Source organism: Geospiza fortis, unplaced genomic scaffold (genome assembly GCF_000277835.1).
Source record: "Geospiza fortis unplaced genomic scaffold, GeoFor_1.0 scaffold41, whole genome shotgun sequence".
Taxonomy (NCBI): domain Eukaryota; kingdom Metazoa; phylum Chordata; class Aves; order Passeriformes; family Thraupidae; genus Geospiza; species Geospiza fortis.
Window position 1 is genome coordinate 19017709 of NW_005054299.1, and position 25813 is coordinate 19043521.

The 25813-nt window shown below is 36.3% G+C and overlaps 1 protein-coding gene across 1 annotated transcript in view; it reads right to left on the minus strand.

Moving 5' to 3' along the window:
• The window catches only part of PRKN (parkin RBR E3 ubiquitin protein ligase), a 552380-nt gene that overhangs the window by 249096 nt on the left and 277471 nt on the right, over positions 1-25813 (minus strand). Inside the window, exon 7 of the mRNA XM_005416351.2 lies at positions 19162-19298. Within this exon, the coding sequence (XP_005416408.1) occupies positions 19162-19298 (137 nt within the window). The remainder of the gene's footprint in view (positions 1-19161; positions 19299-25813) is intronic.

Genomic DNA, 25813 nt, shown 5'->3' on the forward strand with positions numbered 1-25813 from the left:
ATCAGGAAATATGATTGGGACCCATGCACTTATAGAAAGGACAGCTTGACCATATTAAACTGGGCTGCATTTCATTCACTCCATAGGTTCTGACTCATTCAAAGGACTTCAGCACTGACAAAGCTGACTGCCAACTGTTTCCTTATTCAGAGATTCTAATATGAGTGGAGGTGGTAGATGATAAAAGCAGGGAAGAAGCATAACAAGACCAAAGAACAGAGTAAAATGTAAAGCTGGCCAATGGAGTTAAAGAAAGTGTATGGAAAGCAAATTAGGCACTTCATACTGCCAAAGCAATAAAACAGTGAGAGTCTGGAAAAGAAGAGAGAAAAGAAAATTGGTGAAGTTCAATCAGGAATGGAAAGGAAATGACCCAGTAAGAATAAAATGAGGCACAGAGCACAGATAAAGAGAGTTACACAGGAGGGAATTAAAGAGTGGAAAGAGTGTCCCTGCACTGAGGACATTAGGAGGTCTCAGCTGACTCAAAGTTAACCGTAAAAACACAAAGGAGTGGGAGGGAGAAAATGAGGGGAACAATTAGATGTTACAAATGAAGAATTGAAAGAACACCTGCCATTTAAATATTCCAGTAAACTTGAGAGGAAATACTGCAACAGAGAAAGCTGAATTGGCAAGATCTGAATGTGCACAGAAAGGATGCCAAGTAGCAAGACCAAGGGACTCCAGGATGTGTGTACATTGGCATGATGGCATGACTTGTAAGATGATCTTAGCGCTGGGTATAGCAGCACACATGCCTTTGAGATTTCCACTAAGTAACTCTGACTATAAATATATTAAAAAAGCCAAGTAAGGTACAATTTGTCAAAGTGCGCCAAAATCCTGTAGAGTGATCAGATGTGAGCGAGCAGAAAAGTAACAGAATTAAATAAGTTTTCAGTTTATGCTCTTAAGTCTATAGGTCTGATATTACATCAAATGTGTAAATGCATGTTTTAAAGTATTTTCAGAAGAAAGCAGAAGTACATTTAACTAATATTTCATTGATGGGCTATGCTGTTGACCCGAAACAAATGGGTATACAGAACCAAAATATGCCAGAATCACTTTTGACAGCATTTTTTGAAGTCAGTATGTCTTTCCCAATGTTCAACTCTTTCAGGACTACATATCTCATTGATGCTTCCATCTATCACTAATATTCTTTCTCCCAGCTAGACCCTTATTTAGAGGTGTCCTACTTCACAACTAAGCCAGACATCCAAATTTCTAACAGATTTTTTTGCTTATGAAACTATGTTTAAGAGTCATAATATGTGTTGTAAGCCTTAGCTCCATTCTGGGCACTGTAGTACCATATACATCAGGATCTGTTACATATGTATGCTATTTTCCCCTAGAACAGACATCCAAGGTAACGAAAGTCCTTTCCCAGCCACCAAGGATTTTATAAGCATTATCAGTAATGTAGTTGATTGCACTATTTGCAGAGAATATTCACCCATTTACAGAGAAGAAATAGACAGATGCCATGCTGATCGCTTCAGAGAGCAGGAAAGGACTATTAGAAATGGGGGTTCTAATAGAGCTATCGTGTCCCATTTCACTCCTAATAACTGTGATGTCTTCGTGTCCTTCAGCAGGGTTTCCAAGATGCTAACCACTCAGAGCTTAATAGGCATATAGATTCTCACTAGCCAGCAAAATCAGATGACAAAATAATTTTCTACCAACTTTTTCTTGTGCTTATATTTATCTCAATGTAATTTCCACAATATTTAATGGCATTGCAGTTTTGCTTCTGTTTTTCACAGATGTTTAGTGACTCATCCAGTCATCTTTAAGTCTTGAAACCCTATGCATTGTTTGATTCATCTCCCTTTGCTTATTTAATATTGTTCTCACCAAATCTCTGTATTTTAAAATGTTTTCTACAGTCTTATAAATTGCATCTTTTTTTCTCCCCTTAGAATTTCCTTTTACTGCCTTTTTCATTTCTTGTGGAGATTCAAGCTTACAATAGTAAGGACCAATAAACTTCCCCTTGAGCTAGACTGAAAAAGAAATCCTTGCTTTATGTTAACTGCATAGCTTCTAAGTAAAGCAGACACACATGTGAAGAAGCTATGAGCACTAGTGTTAAATATAATTTATTCCCTAAATATAGTTTAAGGGCACAGAAGAAGTGTCATTAAGAAGAGATAAGATAAAAAGAAGAAAAGTGAATGGCCAAATAGTCCAGAAGAAAAGGTGAATTAATAGGGTGGGCAAAAATTGGCAGCTATATGGTAAAACTAAGGAGGTGGCTTGAGAAAACAGCCAAAGGGAAGAGGCAATCACAGCAAAACAACAGCTGTCTGAAAGCCCCTTTCATATTCCCAGAGAACACACATTGGCTTGAACATCTCTCCAGTCTTAACCATGAAGACCAAAAAGTGGAGAGAACCAAAGCATCAGCTACACTGAAACTTTTCCCAGACTGAATCACACTGAATCACATGGTTGTGGCCCTCTGAAGCGTATGGAAGAAGGTGACACTGCCAATTCCGTGCCTTCTTCCTGCAGCCAACAGTCCCTTTTTGACTTTTGCAGCTGTTTCTACTGGTTGGAGTCCACTTCCATCATTCCTTTATTTCTGCTTATTTATCTTAATATTTATTCTCACCTTCATTTCTCTTACTGTACCTACATGAATTTTACATTACATTACATTTTAAATTACATTACATTGTATGGTAAAAACCCAAGGTTTTGGGTTTGAGCTTTTTTAAATTTGTTTGTTAGGTTTTTTTGTGTGTTTTTTTTTTTTTAAATAAAATGTGTAGTGAGTTAAAACAAAACAACAGAAAAAAAAAAAGAACAGAATATTTCAGGAGGGGCAAGAATGTAAGAATAAGACATAAAAAAACTTTTGAAAATTAGAGGCAGAAACTCTTACCACAAGTGACCCCTTCAAAGTAGGCATGCTTAACATTATGATGTTAAATGTTTATAGTTTCTTAATAGTCAGTGGTTCAGCTCTTCTAACATAAAGAATCATACCCAAATTACTTCACAGGAAGTTGTAAAGAAACACTTTAAAGGAAAATATTACTTCATTAAATGAAATAGTAAAAACAGTATGACAATTTCTGAGATTTTTTGACTTCTAACCCAAAAGCTATACTTTTCTATCTATAATTATGTGCATGTGTGAGTATGTACACATATGTATTCTGCTTGAATATACATGCATACTAGTCCCTCACATATACAAATATTTATGTTCATATAAAATGCATAACATGAGTTTGTAATGGATAAAATAAACAGTGGCAAAACCATGAGGGAGATATGCAAGCCATCTTGAGTAATATTAAGCCATAAAATGGCATCATTCATCCTGTACTCTATATATATTTTACAAATATATTCCTATAAAAATGTTAAACAGAGTTTTACAAATTTTATTAGCATTATTTTTCATATCCATCTGCCTGTAGACACAGGCTCCTTTAGCAATTGTAGAGGGCCCTGAGGGAGAGGAGTAGTATAATATTTTTTTAAAACCTTTCAAATTATGCAAAGAAGATTTCCAACATATAAAAAGTGTCATAAGCTTAAAGTCTGCTGTGAGCTAAAAGCGTGTGGCAATGGAAATCAAGGGTTCTTCCCTTAGAGCATAAAGTTTCCATTTTCATTCCTTAGATTTGCAAGATATCTCTAATTGGCACCAGTGCTGAACTGTGCCCAGATCTGCCCTTCAACAAATCTAACTTTTAAAAGTGCTTGTGCACGTTCTGAGAAAACAAAACGAGAAAAAAAAAAAAAAGTTTCTCTTCTAAGTTGTACTAAAAAAATGGCACAACTTGATATTCTTTAGAGGTCTGGGGTGTAAATTCACTCCACTTCAGTCCCTCTGGGACAAGAGCAGGGGAGTTGATTAAAGTGGCTACAGATGAACACAACTTGTAAATGATCACATGAATGCATAATACTTTATACAATGTGACACACAAATACACTAAGTGACTTTTCCAGGAGCCAGGCTGGCAGAGCAGACACACAAGGGAAACTGCACACAGTGGTATTTGGGAGAAGCCCCACAGGAAGCATATAGCACAAGCTGAGTTCAAACTTGCCCTCCCACATATAGGCTATCAATACCTCTTATAAATAACACAAACAAAAGCCAGAGTTTTATTTTGTACACATGGAAATGGAAACAAGTGTTTTGGCAATACATTTTGCAACTCTGGCTTTGAAAAAATGAGTTAAGACTGTTAGAGAATGGCAGTTTCTGAGTGATGATTGTCTCGACCTGGAAAATCTCATTTCTCCATGGACAAGGAAAAAACCATTCTAAGTCTAATTCCCAAAGTTACTTTTCTCTAGCCGCTTAGAAGAAATAGTGGTCTTTTAAAATAAGGGGAAAGCCTCATGTGACAGAATTTAAGAATATACAACATGTGCATAAGAGAATTGTCTTTCAATAATATGTGTTTAAACATGATTAACTATGGTAATAATTCACCCTTAAAAAGCAATCAGTTTGATTGTAATAATACTTTACTTTCAGCTGTGATAATTTTATTTCATATAGATATTCAATATCAGTCAGGTGGCTAGATTTGAACTACCATGTAAAGGCATTCACTAGCAGATTGAAAAATTCAGAAAAGTTCACTGATTTATATTGGAAAAAAAGGTCAGAAAAATATTTAGTCAATATAGTCAAATTTACCTGATAAAGCCAAATAATACATGTCCCTTTAAGAAATATATTAAAAAAATTAATGCAAAGCTAAATAAAGATGTACTTGTGCATTTGAATGGCACTATCCTCCCAATATAAAATTTTTATCATAATGAAGTTAAGATGGCAGTAAGTGAAAGCGAAATACAGATCTTTGCACATGTATTAAACTTGATAAACAAGGATCAGAAATGTATATCTAGAGTAATTTTAGTTACTTTTATAAGTACTTGAAGCAAGTTAAGTCAGGACTACTCTTTGCAGGCACAAATCATTGCATTACATTTTGCTTAGATTTGCCAAATTTCTGGGTGTAAGTCTATGTCTCCATGCTGCCAGATCAGCAGTTTGTAAGTGGGAGGCTGAAGCAAGCCAAGATTTCAGTGTTATCTCTTCCAAATTTTTCTGGTGGATTAGCAACCATTTTCTGGCTGCAAACAATACCATACTGTATGTGTCATATTGTTAGTACTATGCCTTAATTTCAGATGGAAAAGTGCCTCTCAAAATAGAGCAGAGAGTGAATTAAAAAAGAGCGTCATCATACCAGAACTGTGAGAAACTAGAAAAGACAGAGGACTATATTTTCAGGTTCCTTGGATATATCACAGCATATGGTCTAGAGAATATTTTATATTTAAAACCTCTCCAAAATACTGAATTGTCATTCATAAGAAGACTCTTCTGTGCTTTTGAATTCTGAGAACTAGAATTTAATCTCATTTTGTCTTTATTGTTGGCATAAAAACACATTTTCCAGTAGTAGCTAAGGTAAGAAATTTATCTAAGAAGTATCTTTTGTTTTCTGATCTCTATTGAAATGGCCAGGAAGCTTCCTACATACAAACTCCAACATTTTGAACTTGGGGGAATTGTATTACTTGGAAGAATTCATTGTACAGAATTTCCATGTTTCTATTAAAATTAAACAGTTTTCCCCATCCAGGATACTTTTCAATTTCAAGATTCAAATGACTACCTTTTTAACCCTGGGGAAGAAGGATTTTAAACCATGAGCATTTTAGTTTTTATTTTCAAACACCAAAATCTACCCCAAGCTCACATAAGTTTTACTGGGAGCCATTCATCATAACCCTGCCATTTTAAAAATATGCAACTCAGGTAATTGTAGGATAATAAGTTATATTTTAGAACATTGTTCTAAAAGGACTATACAGATTTCTAGAACAAACAGGCTCTCTCAACTGCAATTTTATGCTACTTAAAAATATTTAACCTATGAGATAATATGAATTACATGGTACTTTTAATTACCATGCAAAGCAGTAATAATCTTTGAGAAAAATCTTGGTCATGCACCAGTCCTGATTTCTGGAATACCAAAACTGAAATATAAATCTCTTTCTATTCCATGTAATATCACTCCAATTATCCTACTTTCCTCTCAATCTGTACAAACTGATTATCAACTGCTTTTGGCTGCTTTGTGAGAGCTACAGAAAGTGGCCTTAACACACCCATAGCAGCCACATGAAGATCATGCTAAAGTTAGGAAACTCTCCCAGTGCAACAGGAGCAAAGGCTACCCTGAGTTTCATTGTCATAGTCTGTCTGTTGAATGACATCACTTACACAACTCCTTTGGCACCTAGAGAACAAACCCAGCACAGAGGTATCCCATTCTAAAGAAATACTTTTCCCTTACCAACTTTTAGTTTATGTCCAGGCTCCAGTAAGGCTAAAACAAATGCACGAGTTAAAGCACCTTAAATTTGCTCTAAGATTGGACCTTGCTATCTGCACTAAATTCCAGTGTTGCACTGCTTCAGTCTGCAATCAAAGAGTGAAACATCAATCAACTGTGTTATACATTTTTTTAGTTCTACAAATGCTGTAAATGCCTACTATTTTGTAAACAAAATTAGAATAATACATGAACTGGAGGTTGTTTGCTTGAAAGGGGTTTAAATGTCAAATCTATTATAGAGTGCTGCCTAACTGGGACTTAGTATAAAAACAGTGTAACAAAAGAGGGGAAACACTTTCATGAGCTTCATCCAGTACATAAAATTCACTATTATGCTTTCTGCACATTCAGATAGTCATACAATGCATGAGGGGTTGAAATTACTTTTGAATACAATGTGTTTTGAAATAAAATGTTTTTCAGGTGAGGATGTATTTCCATATATGCTATAAAAATACAAGGAAAATTGGTTGACTTAGAAATAATAAACCAGTTCACTGAATCAGTCCATCTTGATGACACTGATGCTATCCAGCAATGAGGTTGATATATGAAAATTTCTTTATCCAGAAAAGTATTCAGGTTCATGCATAAACATAAGCATTTCAATATGAACCAACAAGGCTAAGCATGGGCTAATTATGCATTTTCCTATGCAGCAGAGCAATATTCCTTTCATTGGTGAAGGACCTAGTAAAATAAACAGGAACACCAGAATTTTATGAAAGGAGAGAAACAAAAGAGTGAGCTGCAGGTACCTACAATAAGAGAAATTAGTAAAAGATGTGTGAGTTGGAAGTTACCCTGGAATGAAACACAATGGGTACAGAATGGGTTAAAAACTCTCTTTTAGAATTTCTTGCTCTTATTTATTGTGGAAGACATCAAACTCAGGAGAAGAGCTTTGGCCCTTTAGAGGAAGTGTTCAACTATAGGCAAAATGTGACTGTTCTGTCCTGGGCTTTTGATGATTCTGTGATGGGAAAAGGGTTTAATGTAACATCCCCATAAATCCTGATGAAGTCAGGAGCAGACACAGAGGCCATGAGCAAAACAATACACTAAGTTTTTTTTATTGAACAATATTTTTCATTTGTTTTGATAAAGAAAATATTCTAAATGCTGATAGGATTTTGCATATTTAGCAGGACACCATATTTCCTTTGTAAGAAAATGCAATGTCAAGAAATTGATTCTTCAGATAATTCCTCTTGGCTATATTTTGTACTATGAAAATTCTACTTATCATTAAGTAAGGTAAATATATGATTTGTAAATACTTTTGCCGTGATGAATTCTCTGGTAAAAATTATTTCTGAAATTTTAGAAAAATAAAACCTAGTTTCTCAAGTGGACTTCCATAGCACTTAAAAATGCACAGTATTTAAATACAGAGTTACACCATGTAAATTCAGGACATTGTTAATGATAGTCTATGGAAACTAGTCTATAAATTCATGATTAAGGAAAAACCCAGAGTAAAAGGCACAAATTGAGAGTGGGAAGAATGTATTCTAGTAGAATAATAACTCCCTGTGGACTGGCATGCACACCGAACAAAATTACTTATTTTAATTCTGACATATATTAGACATTCAGTTCTCTTGCTAGTAACTAGTTATGGCCAAAGTATGCAATTCATTATTCATACCATCATAAGAGAAAACCATCACGTCCACTGCAAGGATGCTATGGAATTTCAGACCTGAAATGTGCCCTAGCTTTTAATAACTGCTGACTAGATTTAGCTTGATTCATTAGCGGCCTCAAAACTCCCTATTCAGACAGTATGCCACATAGAAATATGGCTGCTTGCACTTTACTGCTCATCTTTCTATTGAGAATACTAAGAAGATGGCTGTTCTAAAGCAGAATAAAGTTTGAAGCCTTTGTAGAAATACCTGAGCACTGGATATAAAAGTTAAAATAACCCCTCACCTAAATGCATTAATAACACTTTTACATTGTCTTGGTTTAGTATTTTGAGATGGTGGGGTGTTGATTTTTTTTAAACACATTCTCAAGCATATCAGATCTGCGCAAAAATAAAAAAAATCACACTCGATACCCCAGAGGCTAGAATTACTTCCTTCTCAAATAAATAATTAGGCAGATTTACAAAATGCACATTATTTTCCCAAGTGAATGGAAGGGCTCCAAGCGATTAAATACATAATTAGGTTGTTTTTCTAAAATGCTTATTATTTACCTGAGAGTCTCATTGCAGACTCCTGGTAAATACTGTCTCCCTGCTAGCAGTTATTACCCAAAACGCCTCCATAATTTCCAGCCTTCCTCCAGCAGCAATATCAACAGCGGATGTTACTCGAGGACATGGATCATGAAAAGCAAAATCTGGCTTTGCCAGGCAGCCCATTTAATTGACAAGCTGAGCTTCCTTCGTACCTGGCATTGTTCTCTTTCATTTTCCAAACACAGTAGAAGGCAAACAAAACCACTTTTTAGTAGTTTAGTTCATGTTTTAGCTGGCTGGAAATTCTGCAAAAGGCTGTGCCTATGTGTGCTTATGTGCTTGCAAGGCTACAGAGAAAAAAAGAGGAAAAAAAAGCCCCAAGTCCTTACTAGCTGTTTTCTACCAGGTAGGATAACGAAGGGAACGTGGTTTTAATAACCAAGCCTTTGAGCCTCACCCTCCATTTGACACAAGGTTCTCTTTCTCAGGCAGGTGTCTTGGGCCAGGTTATCAGAGCACACCAGCCTTCACTTCCAACTACTCCCATTGCCTCTCTCCAGGGGACACACAAGTCACAGTGCCAGGCATTCAACACATGACTGTGAATATTCCTGCTAGCCAGGTGGGAAAGAAAAAGGTCAGGGAATAAGACCTAGCTGGTTCTCCTATGCAGCTGAGTGACAATACCAAACTCCCTTTTTCTAGTGATCATAGACAAAAAACTGACCCTCAGAAGTGACCCCTTTTCATTACCCTCCAGAGTCAGTTTTCCTTATGCTTTCATCTGCCCAGAGGCCTCACTGCTTTGTGGTCCTTACAGAAGAGATCAAGAGTGACTGGAATCTCAATCAGAACAAAAGAGGGCAGGAGATGGAAGGCATGACAAGGTGATGGAGAGAAAAGAAAGACAAAATGAGAATGAAGAGCAAGAGAAAATGTGGAAAAGAATCCGAGGGCGTGCTAGCAATATTTAGGGATCAGCAAATAAGGCAACAGAGATGGCCAGACAACAAAGGGAATGGCAGTGAAGGACAGAATAGAAAATATATTTTACTTCCCAGAAACCAAGAAATAAATAAATCATGAAAAGAAATAATGTAGAATCGAGAGAGGCATATTCTTAGGGAAAAATAAAGAAAGGGAACAAATAGAGGAAGAAATCAGAACAACTAAGCAGGAGAATTTCAATGGGAAGACCTTTGTCACTGTACTTCCCAGTTGTGTAATTTGTCTGGTTTTAACACCTTCAGCTAAGCTATTTACGTTTTACACACAGCTATACATATACGTTTTATACAGATATTATATGAATACCCAGTCACAAGCAAATATCTTAAATGGGGGTGAGAACTTCTTCACATTTCCAGTTTGGTACTAATGCAGTAAAACTCTGTCATGGATATTTTGGTTATTTCTGTAAATCCTAACAGTAAAAGCATTCCTGAAGCACTGGTATCTCATGTATCTCATGCAGTGTTAGCCACAAAGCTGAAGGTGGAGTAGCTGAGGTGTGCACCAAGTGGCAAGAACTGCACACTTTGACAGGTCATTGCTTTTATAACAGTACCTCATTTTTTATGAGGTTTAAAAAGAGACATCTAGGGCAAAGGGTAACAGAGAAGAGAAGAAAACAGGTACTGACTGACAGGCAGGTAGTGTGCTTGCAGTCACATACTAGGATGCTGATAAATGGTCTCAGTTTCAAATATGACTGTTTCCTAACATTCTAATCTCTGGTACAAACAAATAGATTGTAGGATGCATCTTCAGTCCAGGCCCGCTCAAGACACTTAAAGCTTAACATTCCACACATTATGTAATCTTATGAATGTGGTTGTATTACAGCTCATTTTTTACTCTGTAAATTTATCCATGAGCATTTGCAGTGAACAAGGTACGCAAAGGCATTAACAGGAAAAGTGTGAATATTGAAACTTAAATTGTTAGTGAAGGACATGACTAACAAGGGTCTGTCAAGTTTCACTTCCACAGGTGTTTCAGAAATGGGAAAGTCTTGTAAGAATTTCATTCATCCTTATTTAAACAATGTATAAGCAAAATATACGTTTCATTGTCATTCTCAAATGTTATCTCGTGTCCCTTTATTCCTGCCTTGGCTATGAATCAGACTGAATGGTGTACTAGGAAAGTCCTTTCTTAGAAGGTGTCCCTGACTCTGTCCAACTGTGCTCAACAGAATCACCATACTCTGCAAACTCCAGTGTTAGTTTCCTTACAGATATTTATATTTTTTTTTTAATGCAGTAAATATAGGGATATTAAATTGTTCTGGCAAATCCCATTGTCCTATTAGTTTCACTGAAATAATGAGGCTACATTGGTTTTAAAATGGGAAAATGAAACATAAAAATTTCTAACTAGTCCAAATTTATCAGGCATCAAAGCAAAAAAGCTAACTGCAAGCATCCTAATAATTCATTTGTAAGAGCACATTAAAACTTACCATCTGATTAACCACAAATGTTTTTTATCTTAAAGAATCTAGAATTATTTCCAAATAAGACTACTCTGTTATCATATGGTGGCAAGTTTCCATAAGCAACAGATAATTATAGTTAATAATTTCCATGCTCATAAGAAGGGAAGGAAACAAGGCTACCAAATGACACTAGGTGACATGATGGCTTTTTTAATGTGAAAAAGGATTCCCCATAGGCCAGGATAAGAATATTGTTATTGCATGCAGACATTTCATTCATCAACAATTCCATTCACCATTATATTGGACTGTATTTGACTCAGATATAAAATCAAAACCTCTTTCCTCAATTACACACCTTTTCTCCTTTCCCCTATTTATTTGTTGTCTTGAAATACATTTCTGGGGAGACAGAATTTATTGAGAAGCAGTTTGAACCATGTTACTTTTTCTAACCCTCACTTGCATCTACATTGTGCAATCATTTCACACATCTGCTATATGAAGAACAAATCTGATTTAAGAGTTTTAATAAGACCTTGCATCAATAAATTATAACAGATTGGTGATTAGTAGTATTATTTATATGCAATATTTTTGTATCTCTTATAATGCTGATGTCTGCTTCATAGGGATTAATTATTTTCATAATTTTGTCTAAGTAGTAATATAGAAAATGTCAAAAAGAAAATTAGATTTTCATTTCCCAGACACAGAAATTTAATTAAAGCCAACTCCTTGTTGAAGGGGAATGTCTTGAGCTGGTTCTGTGATATGGCAGCAGCTCTACATGCTGCCATGTGGGAGACCAAGGCTCAGAAAGTGACTCGGGGAATATTAATCACTAGGCTTTGGAGACTAAACACATGCTGCATGTGCCACAGTTGGTCCCAGCAGGTTATTTATGGAGTATATAGGTTAGCAGACAGCAATGATTTCTTATAAAGGCTGCTGCTTGCACAGCCCACCTCAGGGATGGCGTTATACTGAAAGAAACTCTCTGCTTGCATAAAAACTGATCCATTAGGAAATCTCTAATTATCCAAACATGAAAGGTCAGCTTCCCCTCATGCTGCATGAGTGTAAGATAAAGACCTCAAAGAAATTCTGGCTGTAAAAATCAACATCTTCTTCAGTCTCTTGGACATTTTTAGGACAAACATATTTCCAGTCTCTGCAAGAACAGTCCACATATAAACTGATAAACTACTGTCATGGAAAGCTAAATTCCTAGCTTTATGAGAGAAACTGGAGGCATTATTTACTCATTTTACCTACCCTCACCCTTTAGATCTTTCTTGTTTCATGCCTTGAATAGTCACCAACACTTCTTTATTCCCAGCCTCTTTGGTCTCTTGGTTCCTTCCCTTCATGACTCTTCTTTACACTATTCCCTATATTATTATTCCTTCCTTCTGTTCATCTCAATTGTTCCCATCTTTCTCCCAGACTTCCTCATGAACATTAACTGCCTATGGACTAAAATGGGAGCACTGAGCAAGACCATTCAGGATTTGGAACACCATCCATGGACAACTCAGTGCAGTCCTGCTTGAAAATGCATCTGCAGCCATGAATGAACACAAAAGTTCCTTTTGCAGAAGCTGGCCCTTCTTTCTTAAAAAATATATTTTCCTGGAGAAAATAGGCATTAAGGAGGTACAGTCAAAATCATTGTACTTGCTCTAACAGCACCTACATCAGATGAATTAGAAAATAGCTTGAGTTAAAAATCCATCCAAGAAGTTCAGTGTAAAGTTGATGACTAATAAAACTGTATGACTTCATTTTACTGTTCATGTATGTGATGATTTTTCTCAATCAGTTGGCAACTTAAAAGTGACTTATCAACCAATTACCCACATCAACTAATCATTGTAAGATATACAAGTATGGGCTGAAGTGCTTTCAGTCAGAACAAATATCTTGCATTTCCTAAGACAAAGTCACAGCTTTCACTGACTCCAGCTGAGACAAAAATTCACCTCTGTTTCAGCTGGACACAGAAATGGTGAAAGACAGAGAGACCCCTCTGCACGCACTTCTGCCACTGCTCCAGTATGTTTGTTTTATGTTGACACAGGCCAGCCCATTTCACAGGACAAGAAGTGTGCTTTGAAAGTTCATTTCTAGTTCCTTTTAAAGTCAATTAATTTCCATGCAGGACTTTTGCATTATCTCTTGTCCTTCATTATTGCTAACCAGATTAAGCCTATGTCCACTGTCATCTCTATGCAATTTAAAAATGAAATACATTGCAATAGACGGACTAGTGAGAGATAAGGGAGAAAAACACCTATGGGTAAGACATCTCTTGCAGGATTTAATTATGGTCACTCATATTTCTGTAAGTATCCCATTGTATGATTTCACTGTAGTTGTTCCAGAAAAGAGTCCAATGCCTGCTTCAAATATACCATGGGATCAAGCTCTGCTTGTTTTGTAGATTTGAAGGCTGTTTAGATAAGAAGTTAGCAATCTGTAGCTACAGAAACAGCACAAAGACTTGAGGGAACAAACCTCTGATGTCACTGCTTGAACTTCAGTCAACAGTGAAAATGGAAATGAAAGAGCTGCTGTGACTTCTAACTATGTCCTTTGAGCTAGTCTCATGAGCTTGTGCTAGTAAAGGAACACAAAAAAGCACTTGATACACCGTTAGTTCATGTTTATTTTATGACCACAGTGAGAGGAGAATGCAGAAGACCATAAAAAACATTTTCAGGAAGCTACTTCAGGAAACTTCTGCAAATTCAATTAATCCTTGAGAATAAAAATCTGGTTAATCTATAGGTTTTTGGCTCCCTTCTCTGTCAAAGTCTGCTTCTGTATGCTCAGATATTTCATACCAACAAGAAATTACAAAAAGTTGACTGCTGCCAAGAATTTACCAGCTCCTAAATATTAAACTTGAAGAGTACTTTGCATTAATTCCTAAATCCGCAAATGTGTGTGTTTTAATCCCTTTTATTTTATTCCTCTAATAATCACTCCCATTTCCCAAATTTTGTGATTTCCTAAGGTATCTCAAATATGTTTAAGCGGTGTTATTGGAGAACATAGACTTCAGAAACTGTTGACATACTGAGGCTTCACATCAGGAAAACTCTTATTTCTTGTACCTCTTCTTGTAACTGGCTCTCTTTAGGCCTCACCAAGCTATGTATGTGTCTACATTACATTCCTAAGAAGGTTCTGTTCCAGAACACTGACCTTCACTTTAAACCCCCTTGCATACTTGCACCTTCTGAAATTGCTTGGAGCTTTTGTCCATAACAGAAAAGACTCAAACACACTATTTGGTGTGGTCAAATCACAGTTTTCCTCCTCCCTTCTACTTGCAAACTTTGCTTAAGCTGTTCATTCTCCCCTTTTCTACAAGGGTACTAGGATTTTGAAAGATGATTCAGAGATTCATGACTGCATTGACATACTGTTATTATACAAATAGCATGTAATGTGGATAAAAAATTTAATTTAACCCTAGAAGCTTTCCTTCAGTGGAACGTGGTTCTTGGGGCAATTTATTATACTTTAAAGCTTTAGTCCTTTTTATTAGCAATTCCATACACAAATTGGGGTAATTCCTCATATTTATTTATATATCTGTGGTAAAATCAGATTACTTCCAGATAAAACAGTGTTTTATGGTCATCAGGAGAACTGCATCTTTTATCTGGATTCCTCTAAAATACATCATGCATATGATTACTCATAAGAAATAAAGTGATACAAAGATGTTTTTGCAAAGTGCCTACAGCAGCATAAAACCTTGCCTTTCCTAGGTATCACCAACTTTTCTACTACCAAAGAGCTGTGGAAGTCTATTTTACATTGGGGACCAAGATTCATAATGCTCTAAATGCTATTTCAAAAGTGCAACTGTGTTCATAGAAAAGAATGTGTTTAAAAGAGGTAATACATTGTATATTTGTATACAACTCCTTCTTTGAGGTAATGCTATAAGATTCTTTGCCCTGCACAGTAACTAAATAACCATAAATGATCTTTCATGCATATGCAAATCCATCCCTCTAAAGACCTTATTAATTATTTCAAAGATACTTGGAGGTCACCACTCATGGAAATTTCTATGCATGAAGCCTCATTAATACAAGACACCACACAGAGAGATGGGATAGATTTTTGTTGCTATTTAACAAGGGCAGAGAGCATAATCTGTAACATTTACTTTTTTATTTTAATGACCAACGGAATTTGGCCAGCTCCTCTGCACTTCTGCAAGTGCTTCCTCCAAGCTGCTGCAGTGGGTGTGAGTGGTGGGGCTGCTGCCACACTCCTGTGAACAGCTAATCCTATCAATGCACTGCTACTGTGCTCAGAGCTCAGCTCCTCCAGGCTGGCTCTTCTCAGCTGGAGTTCTGCTGCCTGGCACTCGATTAGGAGCTGAACACTAAGGAATTAATGTACTTCTTCTAAAAATCACAGCAATGACACATTTTGTTTTGGAACAAAGTGAAGCTATGGCACTATTGAGGTGATATATCATAGCTCATCAGCTCAGATGATAGCTTTGTTTTAAAACCTTCTTATCTCCTGCTTAATTAGGCCCCATAACAGAAATCAAAGCAAAGCAAGGATTTAACCACACAAAATACCTGAATGCAATGAAAAAAAATGCATCCTCTGGCACATGTGTGCCAGGAAGCAAGAAATTAAACCTACTTGAGAAGCCCTGTTTATCTGAAATCCCTAGATCGTTTCCAGCTCAAGTTATCATACACTTGTGATGATAACACTGATCTCGTCTGTCACAGTGACCCTTTGCTGTAGCAGCTGCTGTTTATTTTTATTCTGTTGTGTGTATGGTGCTTTCACCTCTAGGTTGATCCAATAAAAGATATAAAAAACTTGCTATGTTGGTACATTCCCTTGATAAAAATCAGGAACAGTGAGTCAAATGTTAATGGAAACTGCAGGCTATGTTCATTATGTTATCTCTATTTTTGAAAAACACTACAATGAACAGAACTAATTGGAAGTGCCAACTATTTAACTATGCTTAATTACAAAATCAAAACCTCCTGTAGAATTTGAGGGCAATGTGTGCACATATGCCTTGAAGAAATGTGCCAGTTTTTAAGTAAAACTACCCTTACATGAAAATGATCAAATAACTTTTAAAAAGCCAAACCTCAAACTTCAAGACATCACAAACACTATTTCAGCATTAGTCTGTGGTGTTTAAAAATACATGTTTAAATGCAGACTTTTTTGAGCTCTCTGTGCAGCCTGGTCAGCTACCATAACATAAATCTCATCAGAGTGAATATGACTTTGTTTTGTATTCCTTTTAGAAGAAGGTTCAAACAAACCTCTATCTTTTCAATAAAGCTCAGACCTGATTTTTTTTTTTGTATTTTGAGTCATTTTCTATTAGATATAACATGTATTAAACCCACATTGCCAGAATAAGAAAGGTCTTTTCTTGGCATGCCCCATGGTGTTCATTCCTGTCAAGGAGAATTCATTTGAGGCTTCATTGAGGTAATTAGAAAAAGCTGTGTCAAATAGTGCTTTATCACACCCACATGTAAATACAAACTGCAAATTGCAGTTGCAAAATGAAGATTGTGGACCTTAGACTGTAAAAATGCCATCTTATGCTATTCAGTAGAAGTATCATGTTAAGTGGAAAAGAAAATCATGTGACACTGTTGTGAAAGTTTCTTAAGTGAATTAATTGATGAGAGCTGCTGCATCTATAGCTATGAAGGAGGCTAAAACCCCTTGGGTCTAACAGTAGGAAGAGGTTGGCAATGCAGGCATGCCTCCTTCTCACAGATGTGATGAAACAGTCTCATGACTTTCTCAAAGAATAAAAAATAATCATTAGTTCCTAACTCAAGTACAACTTAATACTAGAGACAACCAAATGACCTGTATATCAGAAAGTTAGGTTCAGACAGCTGCAGAAATGAACTGTGAAGTTACAACAGCTCTGCTTAGATTCTTCATTCTGCAAAGAACCCCAAAAGAGAATACTTCCAAGTGCATTTTTTGCTTTATGCAAAGCTGTTAACATAACAGAGACAGCTGACGTAGCAACCAATGAGAGAGAGAAAAAATATTGCAATTGTATTACTATTCTGCTATTAAAACAGCTTTAAAGTATAGTATTTTAAAAACAACTTTCCATTTTGGGGAGTTCTGAAACTTTAGGATTAGCAATATTTTAGTCTTGCCATATATAGCTATTATAACACTTGGAGTACAACACAGCTGAGGCTAGACTGGCAGCAATAGCTTCTTTCCCATTTCCTCAGCTGAACTCTATCTCACTTGAACAGCAGAAGTACACCATCCTTTGTGCATCCTCTACAGCGTGCCTTTCTTGAGCCAAACCCATGCCTTCCTCTCCACTCCAAAACTAAAATTGCAACCCTGAGCATCACAGCACCATCTTTTCGTGTATTCTCCTCATCCCTACTCTGCTTCCACTGTTCAATTCCCATAATGTTCAACTTCAGCAAACAGAAAAGAGAAAAAGACTGCCTAGAAACTGCCAGTCAGGGGTAAAAACTTCTGAAAACTTTTTAGTCTCCTCTCTGAGAAAATAGAACTTCTGAACTGAGCAACTGGAGTTGAAAATATATGGAAAAATCCTAATACAAGTTTAGTGCAGCATGACTAGCAATGGGTTTACAGACAGAAGAGGCAGAAGGGTCATTAGTTTGACATATCAGCCTGAACTGGAGGAAGCTCTCTGACACCAGCCACAGCAGCAAGGAGGCCCACAAGCGAGGAGAAAGATGAGCTGCCTGCTGCACCACTGGCATAACTGATTAACCTAAGGAGCTAACAGAAGAAAATGGAAGAAATCAATAAAACAGGGGAAAAAGGAAGGATTCTACTCAAGCAGCTTATTAATTTGTGTGGGAACAGCAAATGGATTAACTTCTAGAGAAGCAAGGAAGGAGGCTGAGAGTACAGATTGACCCCACAGTACTATGCTAATGTAAAGGTCAAGGAAAGAACACTGGCTATAAAGTTCCTGTTCAGTTTCTCATGACAAGTTTTCCTACAAAACATTAGAAATTATTTTGTGTAGGACGACATCAGTGTGTAAATGCAGTAGCTATTTAGGGGGAAGTAAAATAAGACCTGGCAACACAGCACATAAACAGCAATTCTAGTGAAATGTAAAGAACCATTGCTTGCTTGTTCTTGAAGCAATTACAAAATAAATAATTTTAAATATTTCTTACAACTGTACTTTCAATATCATCAAGGCATGTTTTCAGATTAAACAGATGCCACTCTACTAAGAACTTTTGTCAATTTTTCTCCCATCTAGTGGGGTTTGAAACTTATTTATCAGCCATTCAGGTAACCAGGCAAACCTATCTTCTATGCAGCTTCTGTAAAATATGCTGTAAAATTATTCTCATACAATGATACAGCACTTAAGACAAACATATATGCTCCCATTTTAATGTAACACCAAGAAAAAAGAATGCTCTGTATAGAATATACTTCTTCATAGCAAAATTTTTGACAGTTTTGCAGTCCACATGCCAGTATAATTGAATCAATTCTCAAAACAAATCTTCTATATTCTATTTAACTCTTTGTTCAGTTAAGTCAAACCTTGTTTGCTACTCAAGTAAAACACGTAACTACATTTCATTCAAAGAGGTGATAATTAGCAATAATAACTTCACCAAAAGGAAGAGCATTTAAAATTCCTGTTGCAGTCCTTTTTCATTAGTACTTGAAGACAGACAAGAAAGTTAATAATTTACTTAATTTGAAATTGAAAATGTGGAGGTCAAGGTGTTTTGTTTTGTTTTTTTTTAACCAGAGTGTAATGCTATCATCTGCTTGTACTTCATGATTATAAAATACTAATGTGAAGAAAGTAAACATTTGATTTTAGAAGAAATGCCCTTTAAAATCCAGTTAATTCTCCAGTTCACATGCTTAGCAAAATCCACTTCAATATTCAAATATTTTCTCCAACAAATTAAACAACTCCTATGAACACAGAATAATTCCACCGATTTACACAAAACTAATAGGTGTTTAAAAAAATATTATCCTGAAATCAAAAATCACATTAAAAAAAATCAATTATAAAAACATCACCAGAAACATACCTACACAGGGGAGGGAATAGCCAAGCTCTGGGTCATGGACGAACTGGCGGTCATTGAGCATGGTCACACAGTACAGATGGAAGCAGTCCAGGCAAATGACATGGCGATGCACACATTGGAACACAAGCACAGGACTCCTGTTAAAGACAGAGCAGAGAGAGTGATGAACAAGGACTGGACTGAACTCCACAGAAAGATCAATTTCAAACTTCTAATTTAATAGTAATTTTCAAATCACAGTACACAGGATTATTATATACATAAAAACAGAATCTACCCTGGCATATTGCAGCACTTTTAAAAAGAGATGGTTTCTAAAATGAATCAGATATGAAGAAATGGAAGTAAAGTGTTACTGAAAGTTGAAACTTCACTGAAAACTGAAACCTAAACCAGGAAAAGTCCTTTAGTAACAGATATCCTTTATATGAGGTGAAGAAGGATCATATATGGTAAAACATCAAATGGTGATAGGTAGGATAAAATAGGTATGTGATCATCTAGGAAAACTAGAGATTTTGTGAAAACCACCATGTGCCTTCAGCCTCTCAAGGCAGTCATTTGAACTCTGAAACCAAGGCATTCTCTTAGTACTAATGAGTAAAGTAATTCAGCTTCTGGTGAAGGCTGTGTGATTCAATTTGGAAGTGAAACATCTAAACTTAAGTGCTGGGCATAAATATGGTGAGAAATTCCATATGGTAAGTGAGATATACCTGCTATGGTCGATACACTTAGTGGAGGCTGGAGCTGATCAGCCTCCAGGTACCTGCAGCAAGCTGAGATGAATCATCAATTTGTCTCTATCGCCTGTATGGGCAAAGCCTCCACGGACCATTCCAGGAGTGCAGGCACCCATCACACGTGCAGAGACTAAATATGGCTGTCCCAAGCCTGACAGAATGCTGCTTGTGGAGATGCAGAGAGGAAATACTTGAAATAAGTGCGGACAAAGAGTTTTACTCCTGAGGTGGCCTGCACTCAGAGACTCCCCAGTGATAGCCACAGCAAGGAGAGCCAGAGATTTCCAAAAACCCATCCAGGACCAGCACACTGAAGGTGAAAGAAAAATTGAGCAACACAGAAAATATTACACACACATGAAATGTGCCTTCACTGCAGGGACGTGCTGATCAAACCTAATGGTTTTGCTCTAATATAGGGTAATCTCTGCTAACTCCTGATGGACATAACACAACTGTCTGTTCCAAAGTAAAGTGTGCTATATGTTATTTCTTATCTTTCAGAGCTATTACCAACCTCAAGTCTCAACATGGCAAAAAATAAAGAGAGATGTGTTAAATTGAACACAACCGTGAGATTCCCATTCAAATGTTGAATTACTTTATTCCTTTAATTTGCTTGTAAGTGAACACAGGCAGAAATTCACCCCAAATTTCAATTTTTTAGTTACTAGTAAGAAGTATAATTATTTTTAAAAATAAAAGTATGAATTCTCACACATTTATGGTACTCCAGGAGACAAGTATTGAAATACAAAATGAAATACAGCAGGACTTTTGATAAAATCATTAGGGTTAGAAATATTGCTACATTTTCTCAAAAACCTGAGATGATGCTTTGAAAATCCCCTGAAACAGTAAAACACAAAGACTTCAGTGTGGGAATACAGCTTCAAAACGTAATCAGCAATTTCACATACTGTATACGAGCATTTAATCTTCCACGAAAATATGTTTTAATATTGTACATACTATAGAATTCATGGCAGTGTGTTAGTACCTCCAAAAATATAATCTCTGTGTTTTAAGGATTTTCTTGAATAAAGCAGCTTAAAACTGAATTAAATAAAACCTCCCCATTACTAATCCTTATTAGTTGCCTGCTTGCTGTTCTGAATGTACCAAATAATAATTTTAAAAAAACAGCTGCAAGGCAAAATGAGTTTAGATCTGGACAGTCCCCAAGTCATTATGGAGAAGTAGAGAAGCAGTTGCCTTGTCCCTACAGTGCAAAAGTCCATGTGGTCACCAGTCAAATGTAACCTTCAGAAAAACTAGAAACACTTTAGAAAAAACTCTAACATTTCTTCATAAATTGTGGATTTAATAAAATTTGGCTATAGTTTTAATGGATATCTCACTTTAAGGGTTAATTGCTCTTTTTTATTACTTCAGTGTCTGAGTATCTTTTCTAGTTTCATGGGAAGCTCCCTGTTTCTAAATTCACACCTCTCTGACCTTCACTTCAAAGACAAAATACATGTGTGTGGTGAGATGCATAAGAGAAGGCTGTCGAAAGTGGAGTATCTTAAAGCCTAGCCAGAAATGAAAATAATGTTACTAATATAATATTTCCACCTAAACTTGTATGAAATCAATACTAACAGCACTTCATTATGCAAATGAACTACTATGATCAGTTTCTGCCATAAATTATTTTGTGATAATTGATTTTGCTTCTTAATATATCACAACTGTCTAAAATGAAAACTAAAGTCTCCAGAAGGGGCATAGCCATACATGTACGTATTTAAACTTCATCTTTATTTATCTTAAATTTATCTTAAATAAATAAAGTGCATCTTTATTTTATCTTAAAAAATGCTATCTTTTAACACCATCAGACTCCAAGCAATGCGTACAAGATAGATATAAATCTGGCTTCTGACTGTGTCAGAAAAAACAAGCTTAGCTCTCACAGCTCTCACGCTGCCCGCTGATTTTTCAGCCCAGGCTATCTGTGTCATAAGGCTTTGAGAAACTCAATCTGTATGCAAGGCAGATTGATCCAAATTCATTTGGCATTGGAGCAATTGCTGCAGTCCAACATTTGCAGATTTTGTATCAAAAGAATGCAATTCTAGTTTAAAAGGGGCATAAAAGTCTTGTTCCTGAGATCAGTAAAGATGAAGATGTAGAGATTATGATCACAATGCCCAGGTGAAGTTAGTGAATACTCATTTAGGATACATCAAGAGTTATTGATAGAAGCCTTGCTTGTACCAAACACAATTTATTTTATAAAGGAGTATTATGAAAGTAAAAAAAAATGCCACAGTGTAACAAGATCCCTTCCTCACTCTAACACAACAGGCTAGTAATGTAAATCTGACATATATTTTAGAAAGTGTTTCATAGGTTCCATTTACATAATGTGTTTGGTTGAATTAGAGGCTTCATGAGAATAATACATAAGAAAAATGTTTCTCACAGCAAGGGATAAATTGGTCCTTTTTGTTCACCAATTAGGAATGTAACCACTTTTAAAAATTGAAAATCCAACATTACAATGCATCACTGGAAATTTCCATAATAAGTAACTCACTCCTGTGCTTGGATTCCTTTTCATTAGAATTTTATCAGTGTGCATTGACTTAAATGAAAAAGAAAGGGGACCTTAAATCTTTCTGCTTCATGCTAGTACTGTTGGATAACTGTGGCCCAGCAACAGCAGGGGTGGAAGTGATTTCTGGTCCATAAACCCTTTCCTCCTTCCCTCCAGAGCAGCAAGGTACAGATAATTCTCAGACTACCACAGGATACTGGCTAAAGAAAGATACAAAGACTTAATCTTGTTTAGATAAGAAGCATCCTGAGAAATTGATTGTTCTAGTACACCCTAAAAATCTCATGATGGTTATTATTGTATAGAGATTGAGTCCAATGGCTGTGAGGGGCTACTTAGCATAAGGAATTATTTGTAGACATAACAGTAGATCAGCTGATATATCTTGCAATGCCTACTGGAAAATATATGGGGCAATTTCTCTCTTACTTGGTCCTTACTCTTAATGTTTTGAAAAAAGCTAGGCGGAATAAAGGTTAAACAGGAACCACATATATGAGACCATTATTTTTTAGAAAATGTGAGTAGCCACAGTCTGAAGCACTTTAGGGCAAGGAATACATCTAAGCCTGTAGAAATATGTGAAAATCATGTTGGACAAATCTGTGAAACTGCCTTGAGGTCATTTCTAGGTGACAGTTGGATTTTTCTCACCTTAATCTCAAAATCTTAACCAAATAATAACAAAGAACCCTAGCAGATGTCTATAAGGCTGCCTTGATGGGATTACAGTCAGCAAAGCAAAAATAGCCATGTGGAGTTCCTTTCTCTGCAGTAAATATGAATGCACACAGCTATATCAGAGTCTTTAACCCCACCTATGAGTACTATATTTATCATTAAACACTTCTGTATTTCTAGCACATTTTTCCACTTTGTCAATCTTCCTGTACTTCAAAAACCTTACTATATAAGCACTGTGAAATAAATTAATTTCTGAATGGATTTCCATTTCATTCTAAAGCAGATCTATTTTAGGTTTCAGGTCAGCACCATGCATGAAAAGATGAATCACTCAAAAAAATGTGTTAGGGAAAAAAATAAAAATATAAACTTGTTATATTTATAAACTTGTTATAAAAATATAAACTGACACTACAGGCACTCTCCTGCTTCATAAACAATCAAAAGAAAAACAGAAATATTATCCTTGAGCAGCCGTCAATCCGTTTTGGTTCCATCCTTGTAACAGAACAAAATTAAAATGCCTAAATAAGCCAAATTATTCATCCATTATGTGGCTTCCTCATAGAACTGTATGTAGGAGAATACAGTCTTCTAATTCCTACAAAGCTGGTGATACTTCTGGCTTTCCTGTCTATCACACACATTCCACACTCTTATGCAAAACTATTGAAAGACTTGCCTGTTTATGACACTTAAAGTGCATGGTTTTCTTACCATGAAAATACTTCCAGGTACTTTCTATTTGAATATGTTATTAAAATATATTAGAATGATGCTAATATTTCTATAAAATATAAATATAGAAAGTATAGAAAAAAATTGCCACAGTCATTTGTGGTTTAGAATTTATACAGTTTGGAGGAAAGTAGAGTAGCAAATCCTGCTTTCTAATGAGCAATATGCTATTATGGATTAGTAAAACCAGTGACATATCAATTACAGGCAACTTGTGAGTAACAATCCAGGTCCCAAATATTTAGAATTTATACAGTTTGGAGGAAAGTAGAGTAGCAAATCCTGCTTTCTAATGAGCAATATGCTATTATGGATTAGTAAAACCAGTGACATATCAATTACAGGCAACTTGTGAGTAACAATCCAGGTCCCAAATATTTGGGTAGGCATTTGAAATGGGTATAAAGACCTTACCTGAGAAAAGAAAAAGTACTAAGAAAGTAATATCAGATATAACTTTGCAGTTATGAATCCATCCTTCATGGACTTTTATAACCAAAAAATTACATCCCTACATTTCCTTTCCTAAGGGATAAAAATATGTCTTTAGATAGGGTGTTCTAATTAAAAAACCCAGTACAGATAAATATAGTATTACCAGCAAACTAAAATATTAAATCCCTTAAAACAATAACAACAAAACCCTGTTTTTTTGTCTTTGATCACTTGCCACAGAATGCATCAAAGGTCATGAAATGAAGGTTATGAACACCATGAGACAACACTGTGCAATCTTTAATTTTCTGGTTGTGCTTCTGTATATAAATGTATTCTGACCCACAGCTGTTAACTCAAAGAAGCACTGGCAAGTGAAATCTGACCTATTTTCTCCTCTGTTACATGTTTTCCTCTAAAACGTGCTTTCATGTTTCTTATTTCTATTGGAAAGCAGCGCCAAGAGGCTAGAACCCAGAAACAGCCTGACTGTGCTAAACCAGAATATAAGAAGAGAAAACAGGCACGCTTAAACTTAGTGCTCATGATGGCAAGTACTCCTTTCAGCACTGTTCCTGTTAACTGTGCTGTTAAGGGTTTTCTCAGGGTATGGAAATGACACACATTATTGCCCGTAAAGTCTCTGCTCTCTCTGGCAGGCAACAGCATCTGCTGCCTGCAGACATGGGCAAGGGGATTCTTTGTTCATGCACTGGTACATTCAAATTAGTACCTGGTACTATGTGTTTGCTCTGCCTGCTTGCTCAGACATGCCTTGTGTGAGCTCTGTGTTCAGGCACAATAACCACCCTTGCCACTAGTGGCTGAATCTTATGATATCAAGGAGTAGAAGGTGATCAGGCTGGAGAAGAAACATCCTGTAATCCATCAGATTCAGTTCACAGTGCTCCTCTGTGCAGCAAATAACCAACAAATCAGACGTGCTTTGAAAGGAGATGGGTAGAACCTGCTCCTTTTCCTCCGTCTATGCTTGTAAAACCTCACTAATGCTCCACTGGAGAGAAAAGGAAAATACCTTGGTGACAGAAGGAAATGACAACAAAAGTGAACAAAGGCAGCAGCCCATAAACTACCCTAACCCAAACCCTGGTTTGCTTGCTGGTTACCCTTTGTAGCTTGCTGAGCTCGAGCTTGCTGTGGACTGATTCCTTCATACTGACACTTTGGCATGCAATGACCTCCCAAACCTGTGCCACTTTTACTCTTGGCTTTTGCCACCAAAGGGCGGCAAATGCTTCTTTCACCCCTCCCTAGATTTAAGCCAGGTCACTCACACACTCCTGATAGCCCAAGAAGCCTTCCTTTTACAGACTCATAACCTTCTGACTAGAGACACACAGTAAGAAATCAGTATTGTTTGTTTTTCAGGGGAAAAAACCCATCAAGGTAACCAGTGAAGTTGGGAAAATGATGGGATAGCACAATAAGAGGAAGAACCATTTTCACCTGTACCATTTTCAGCCCC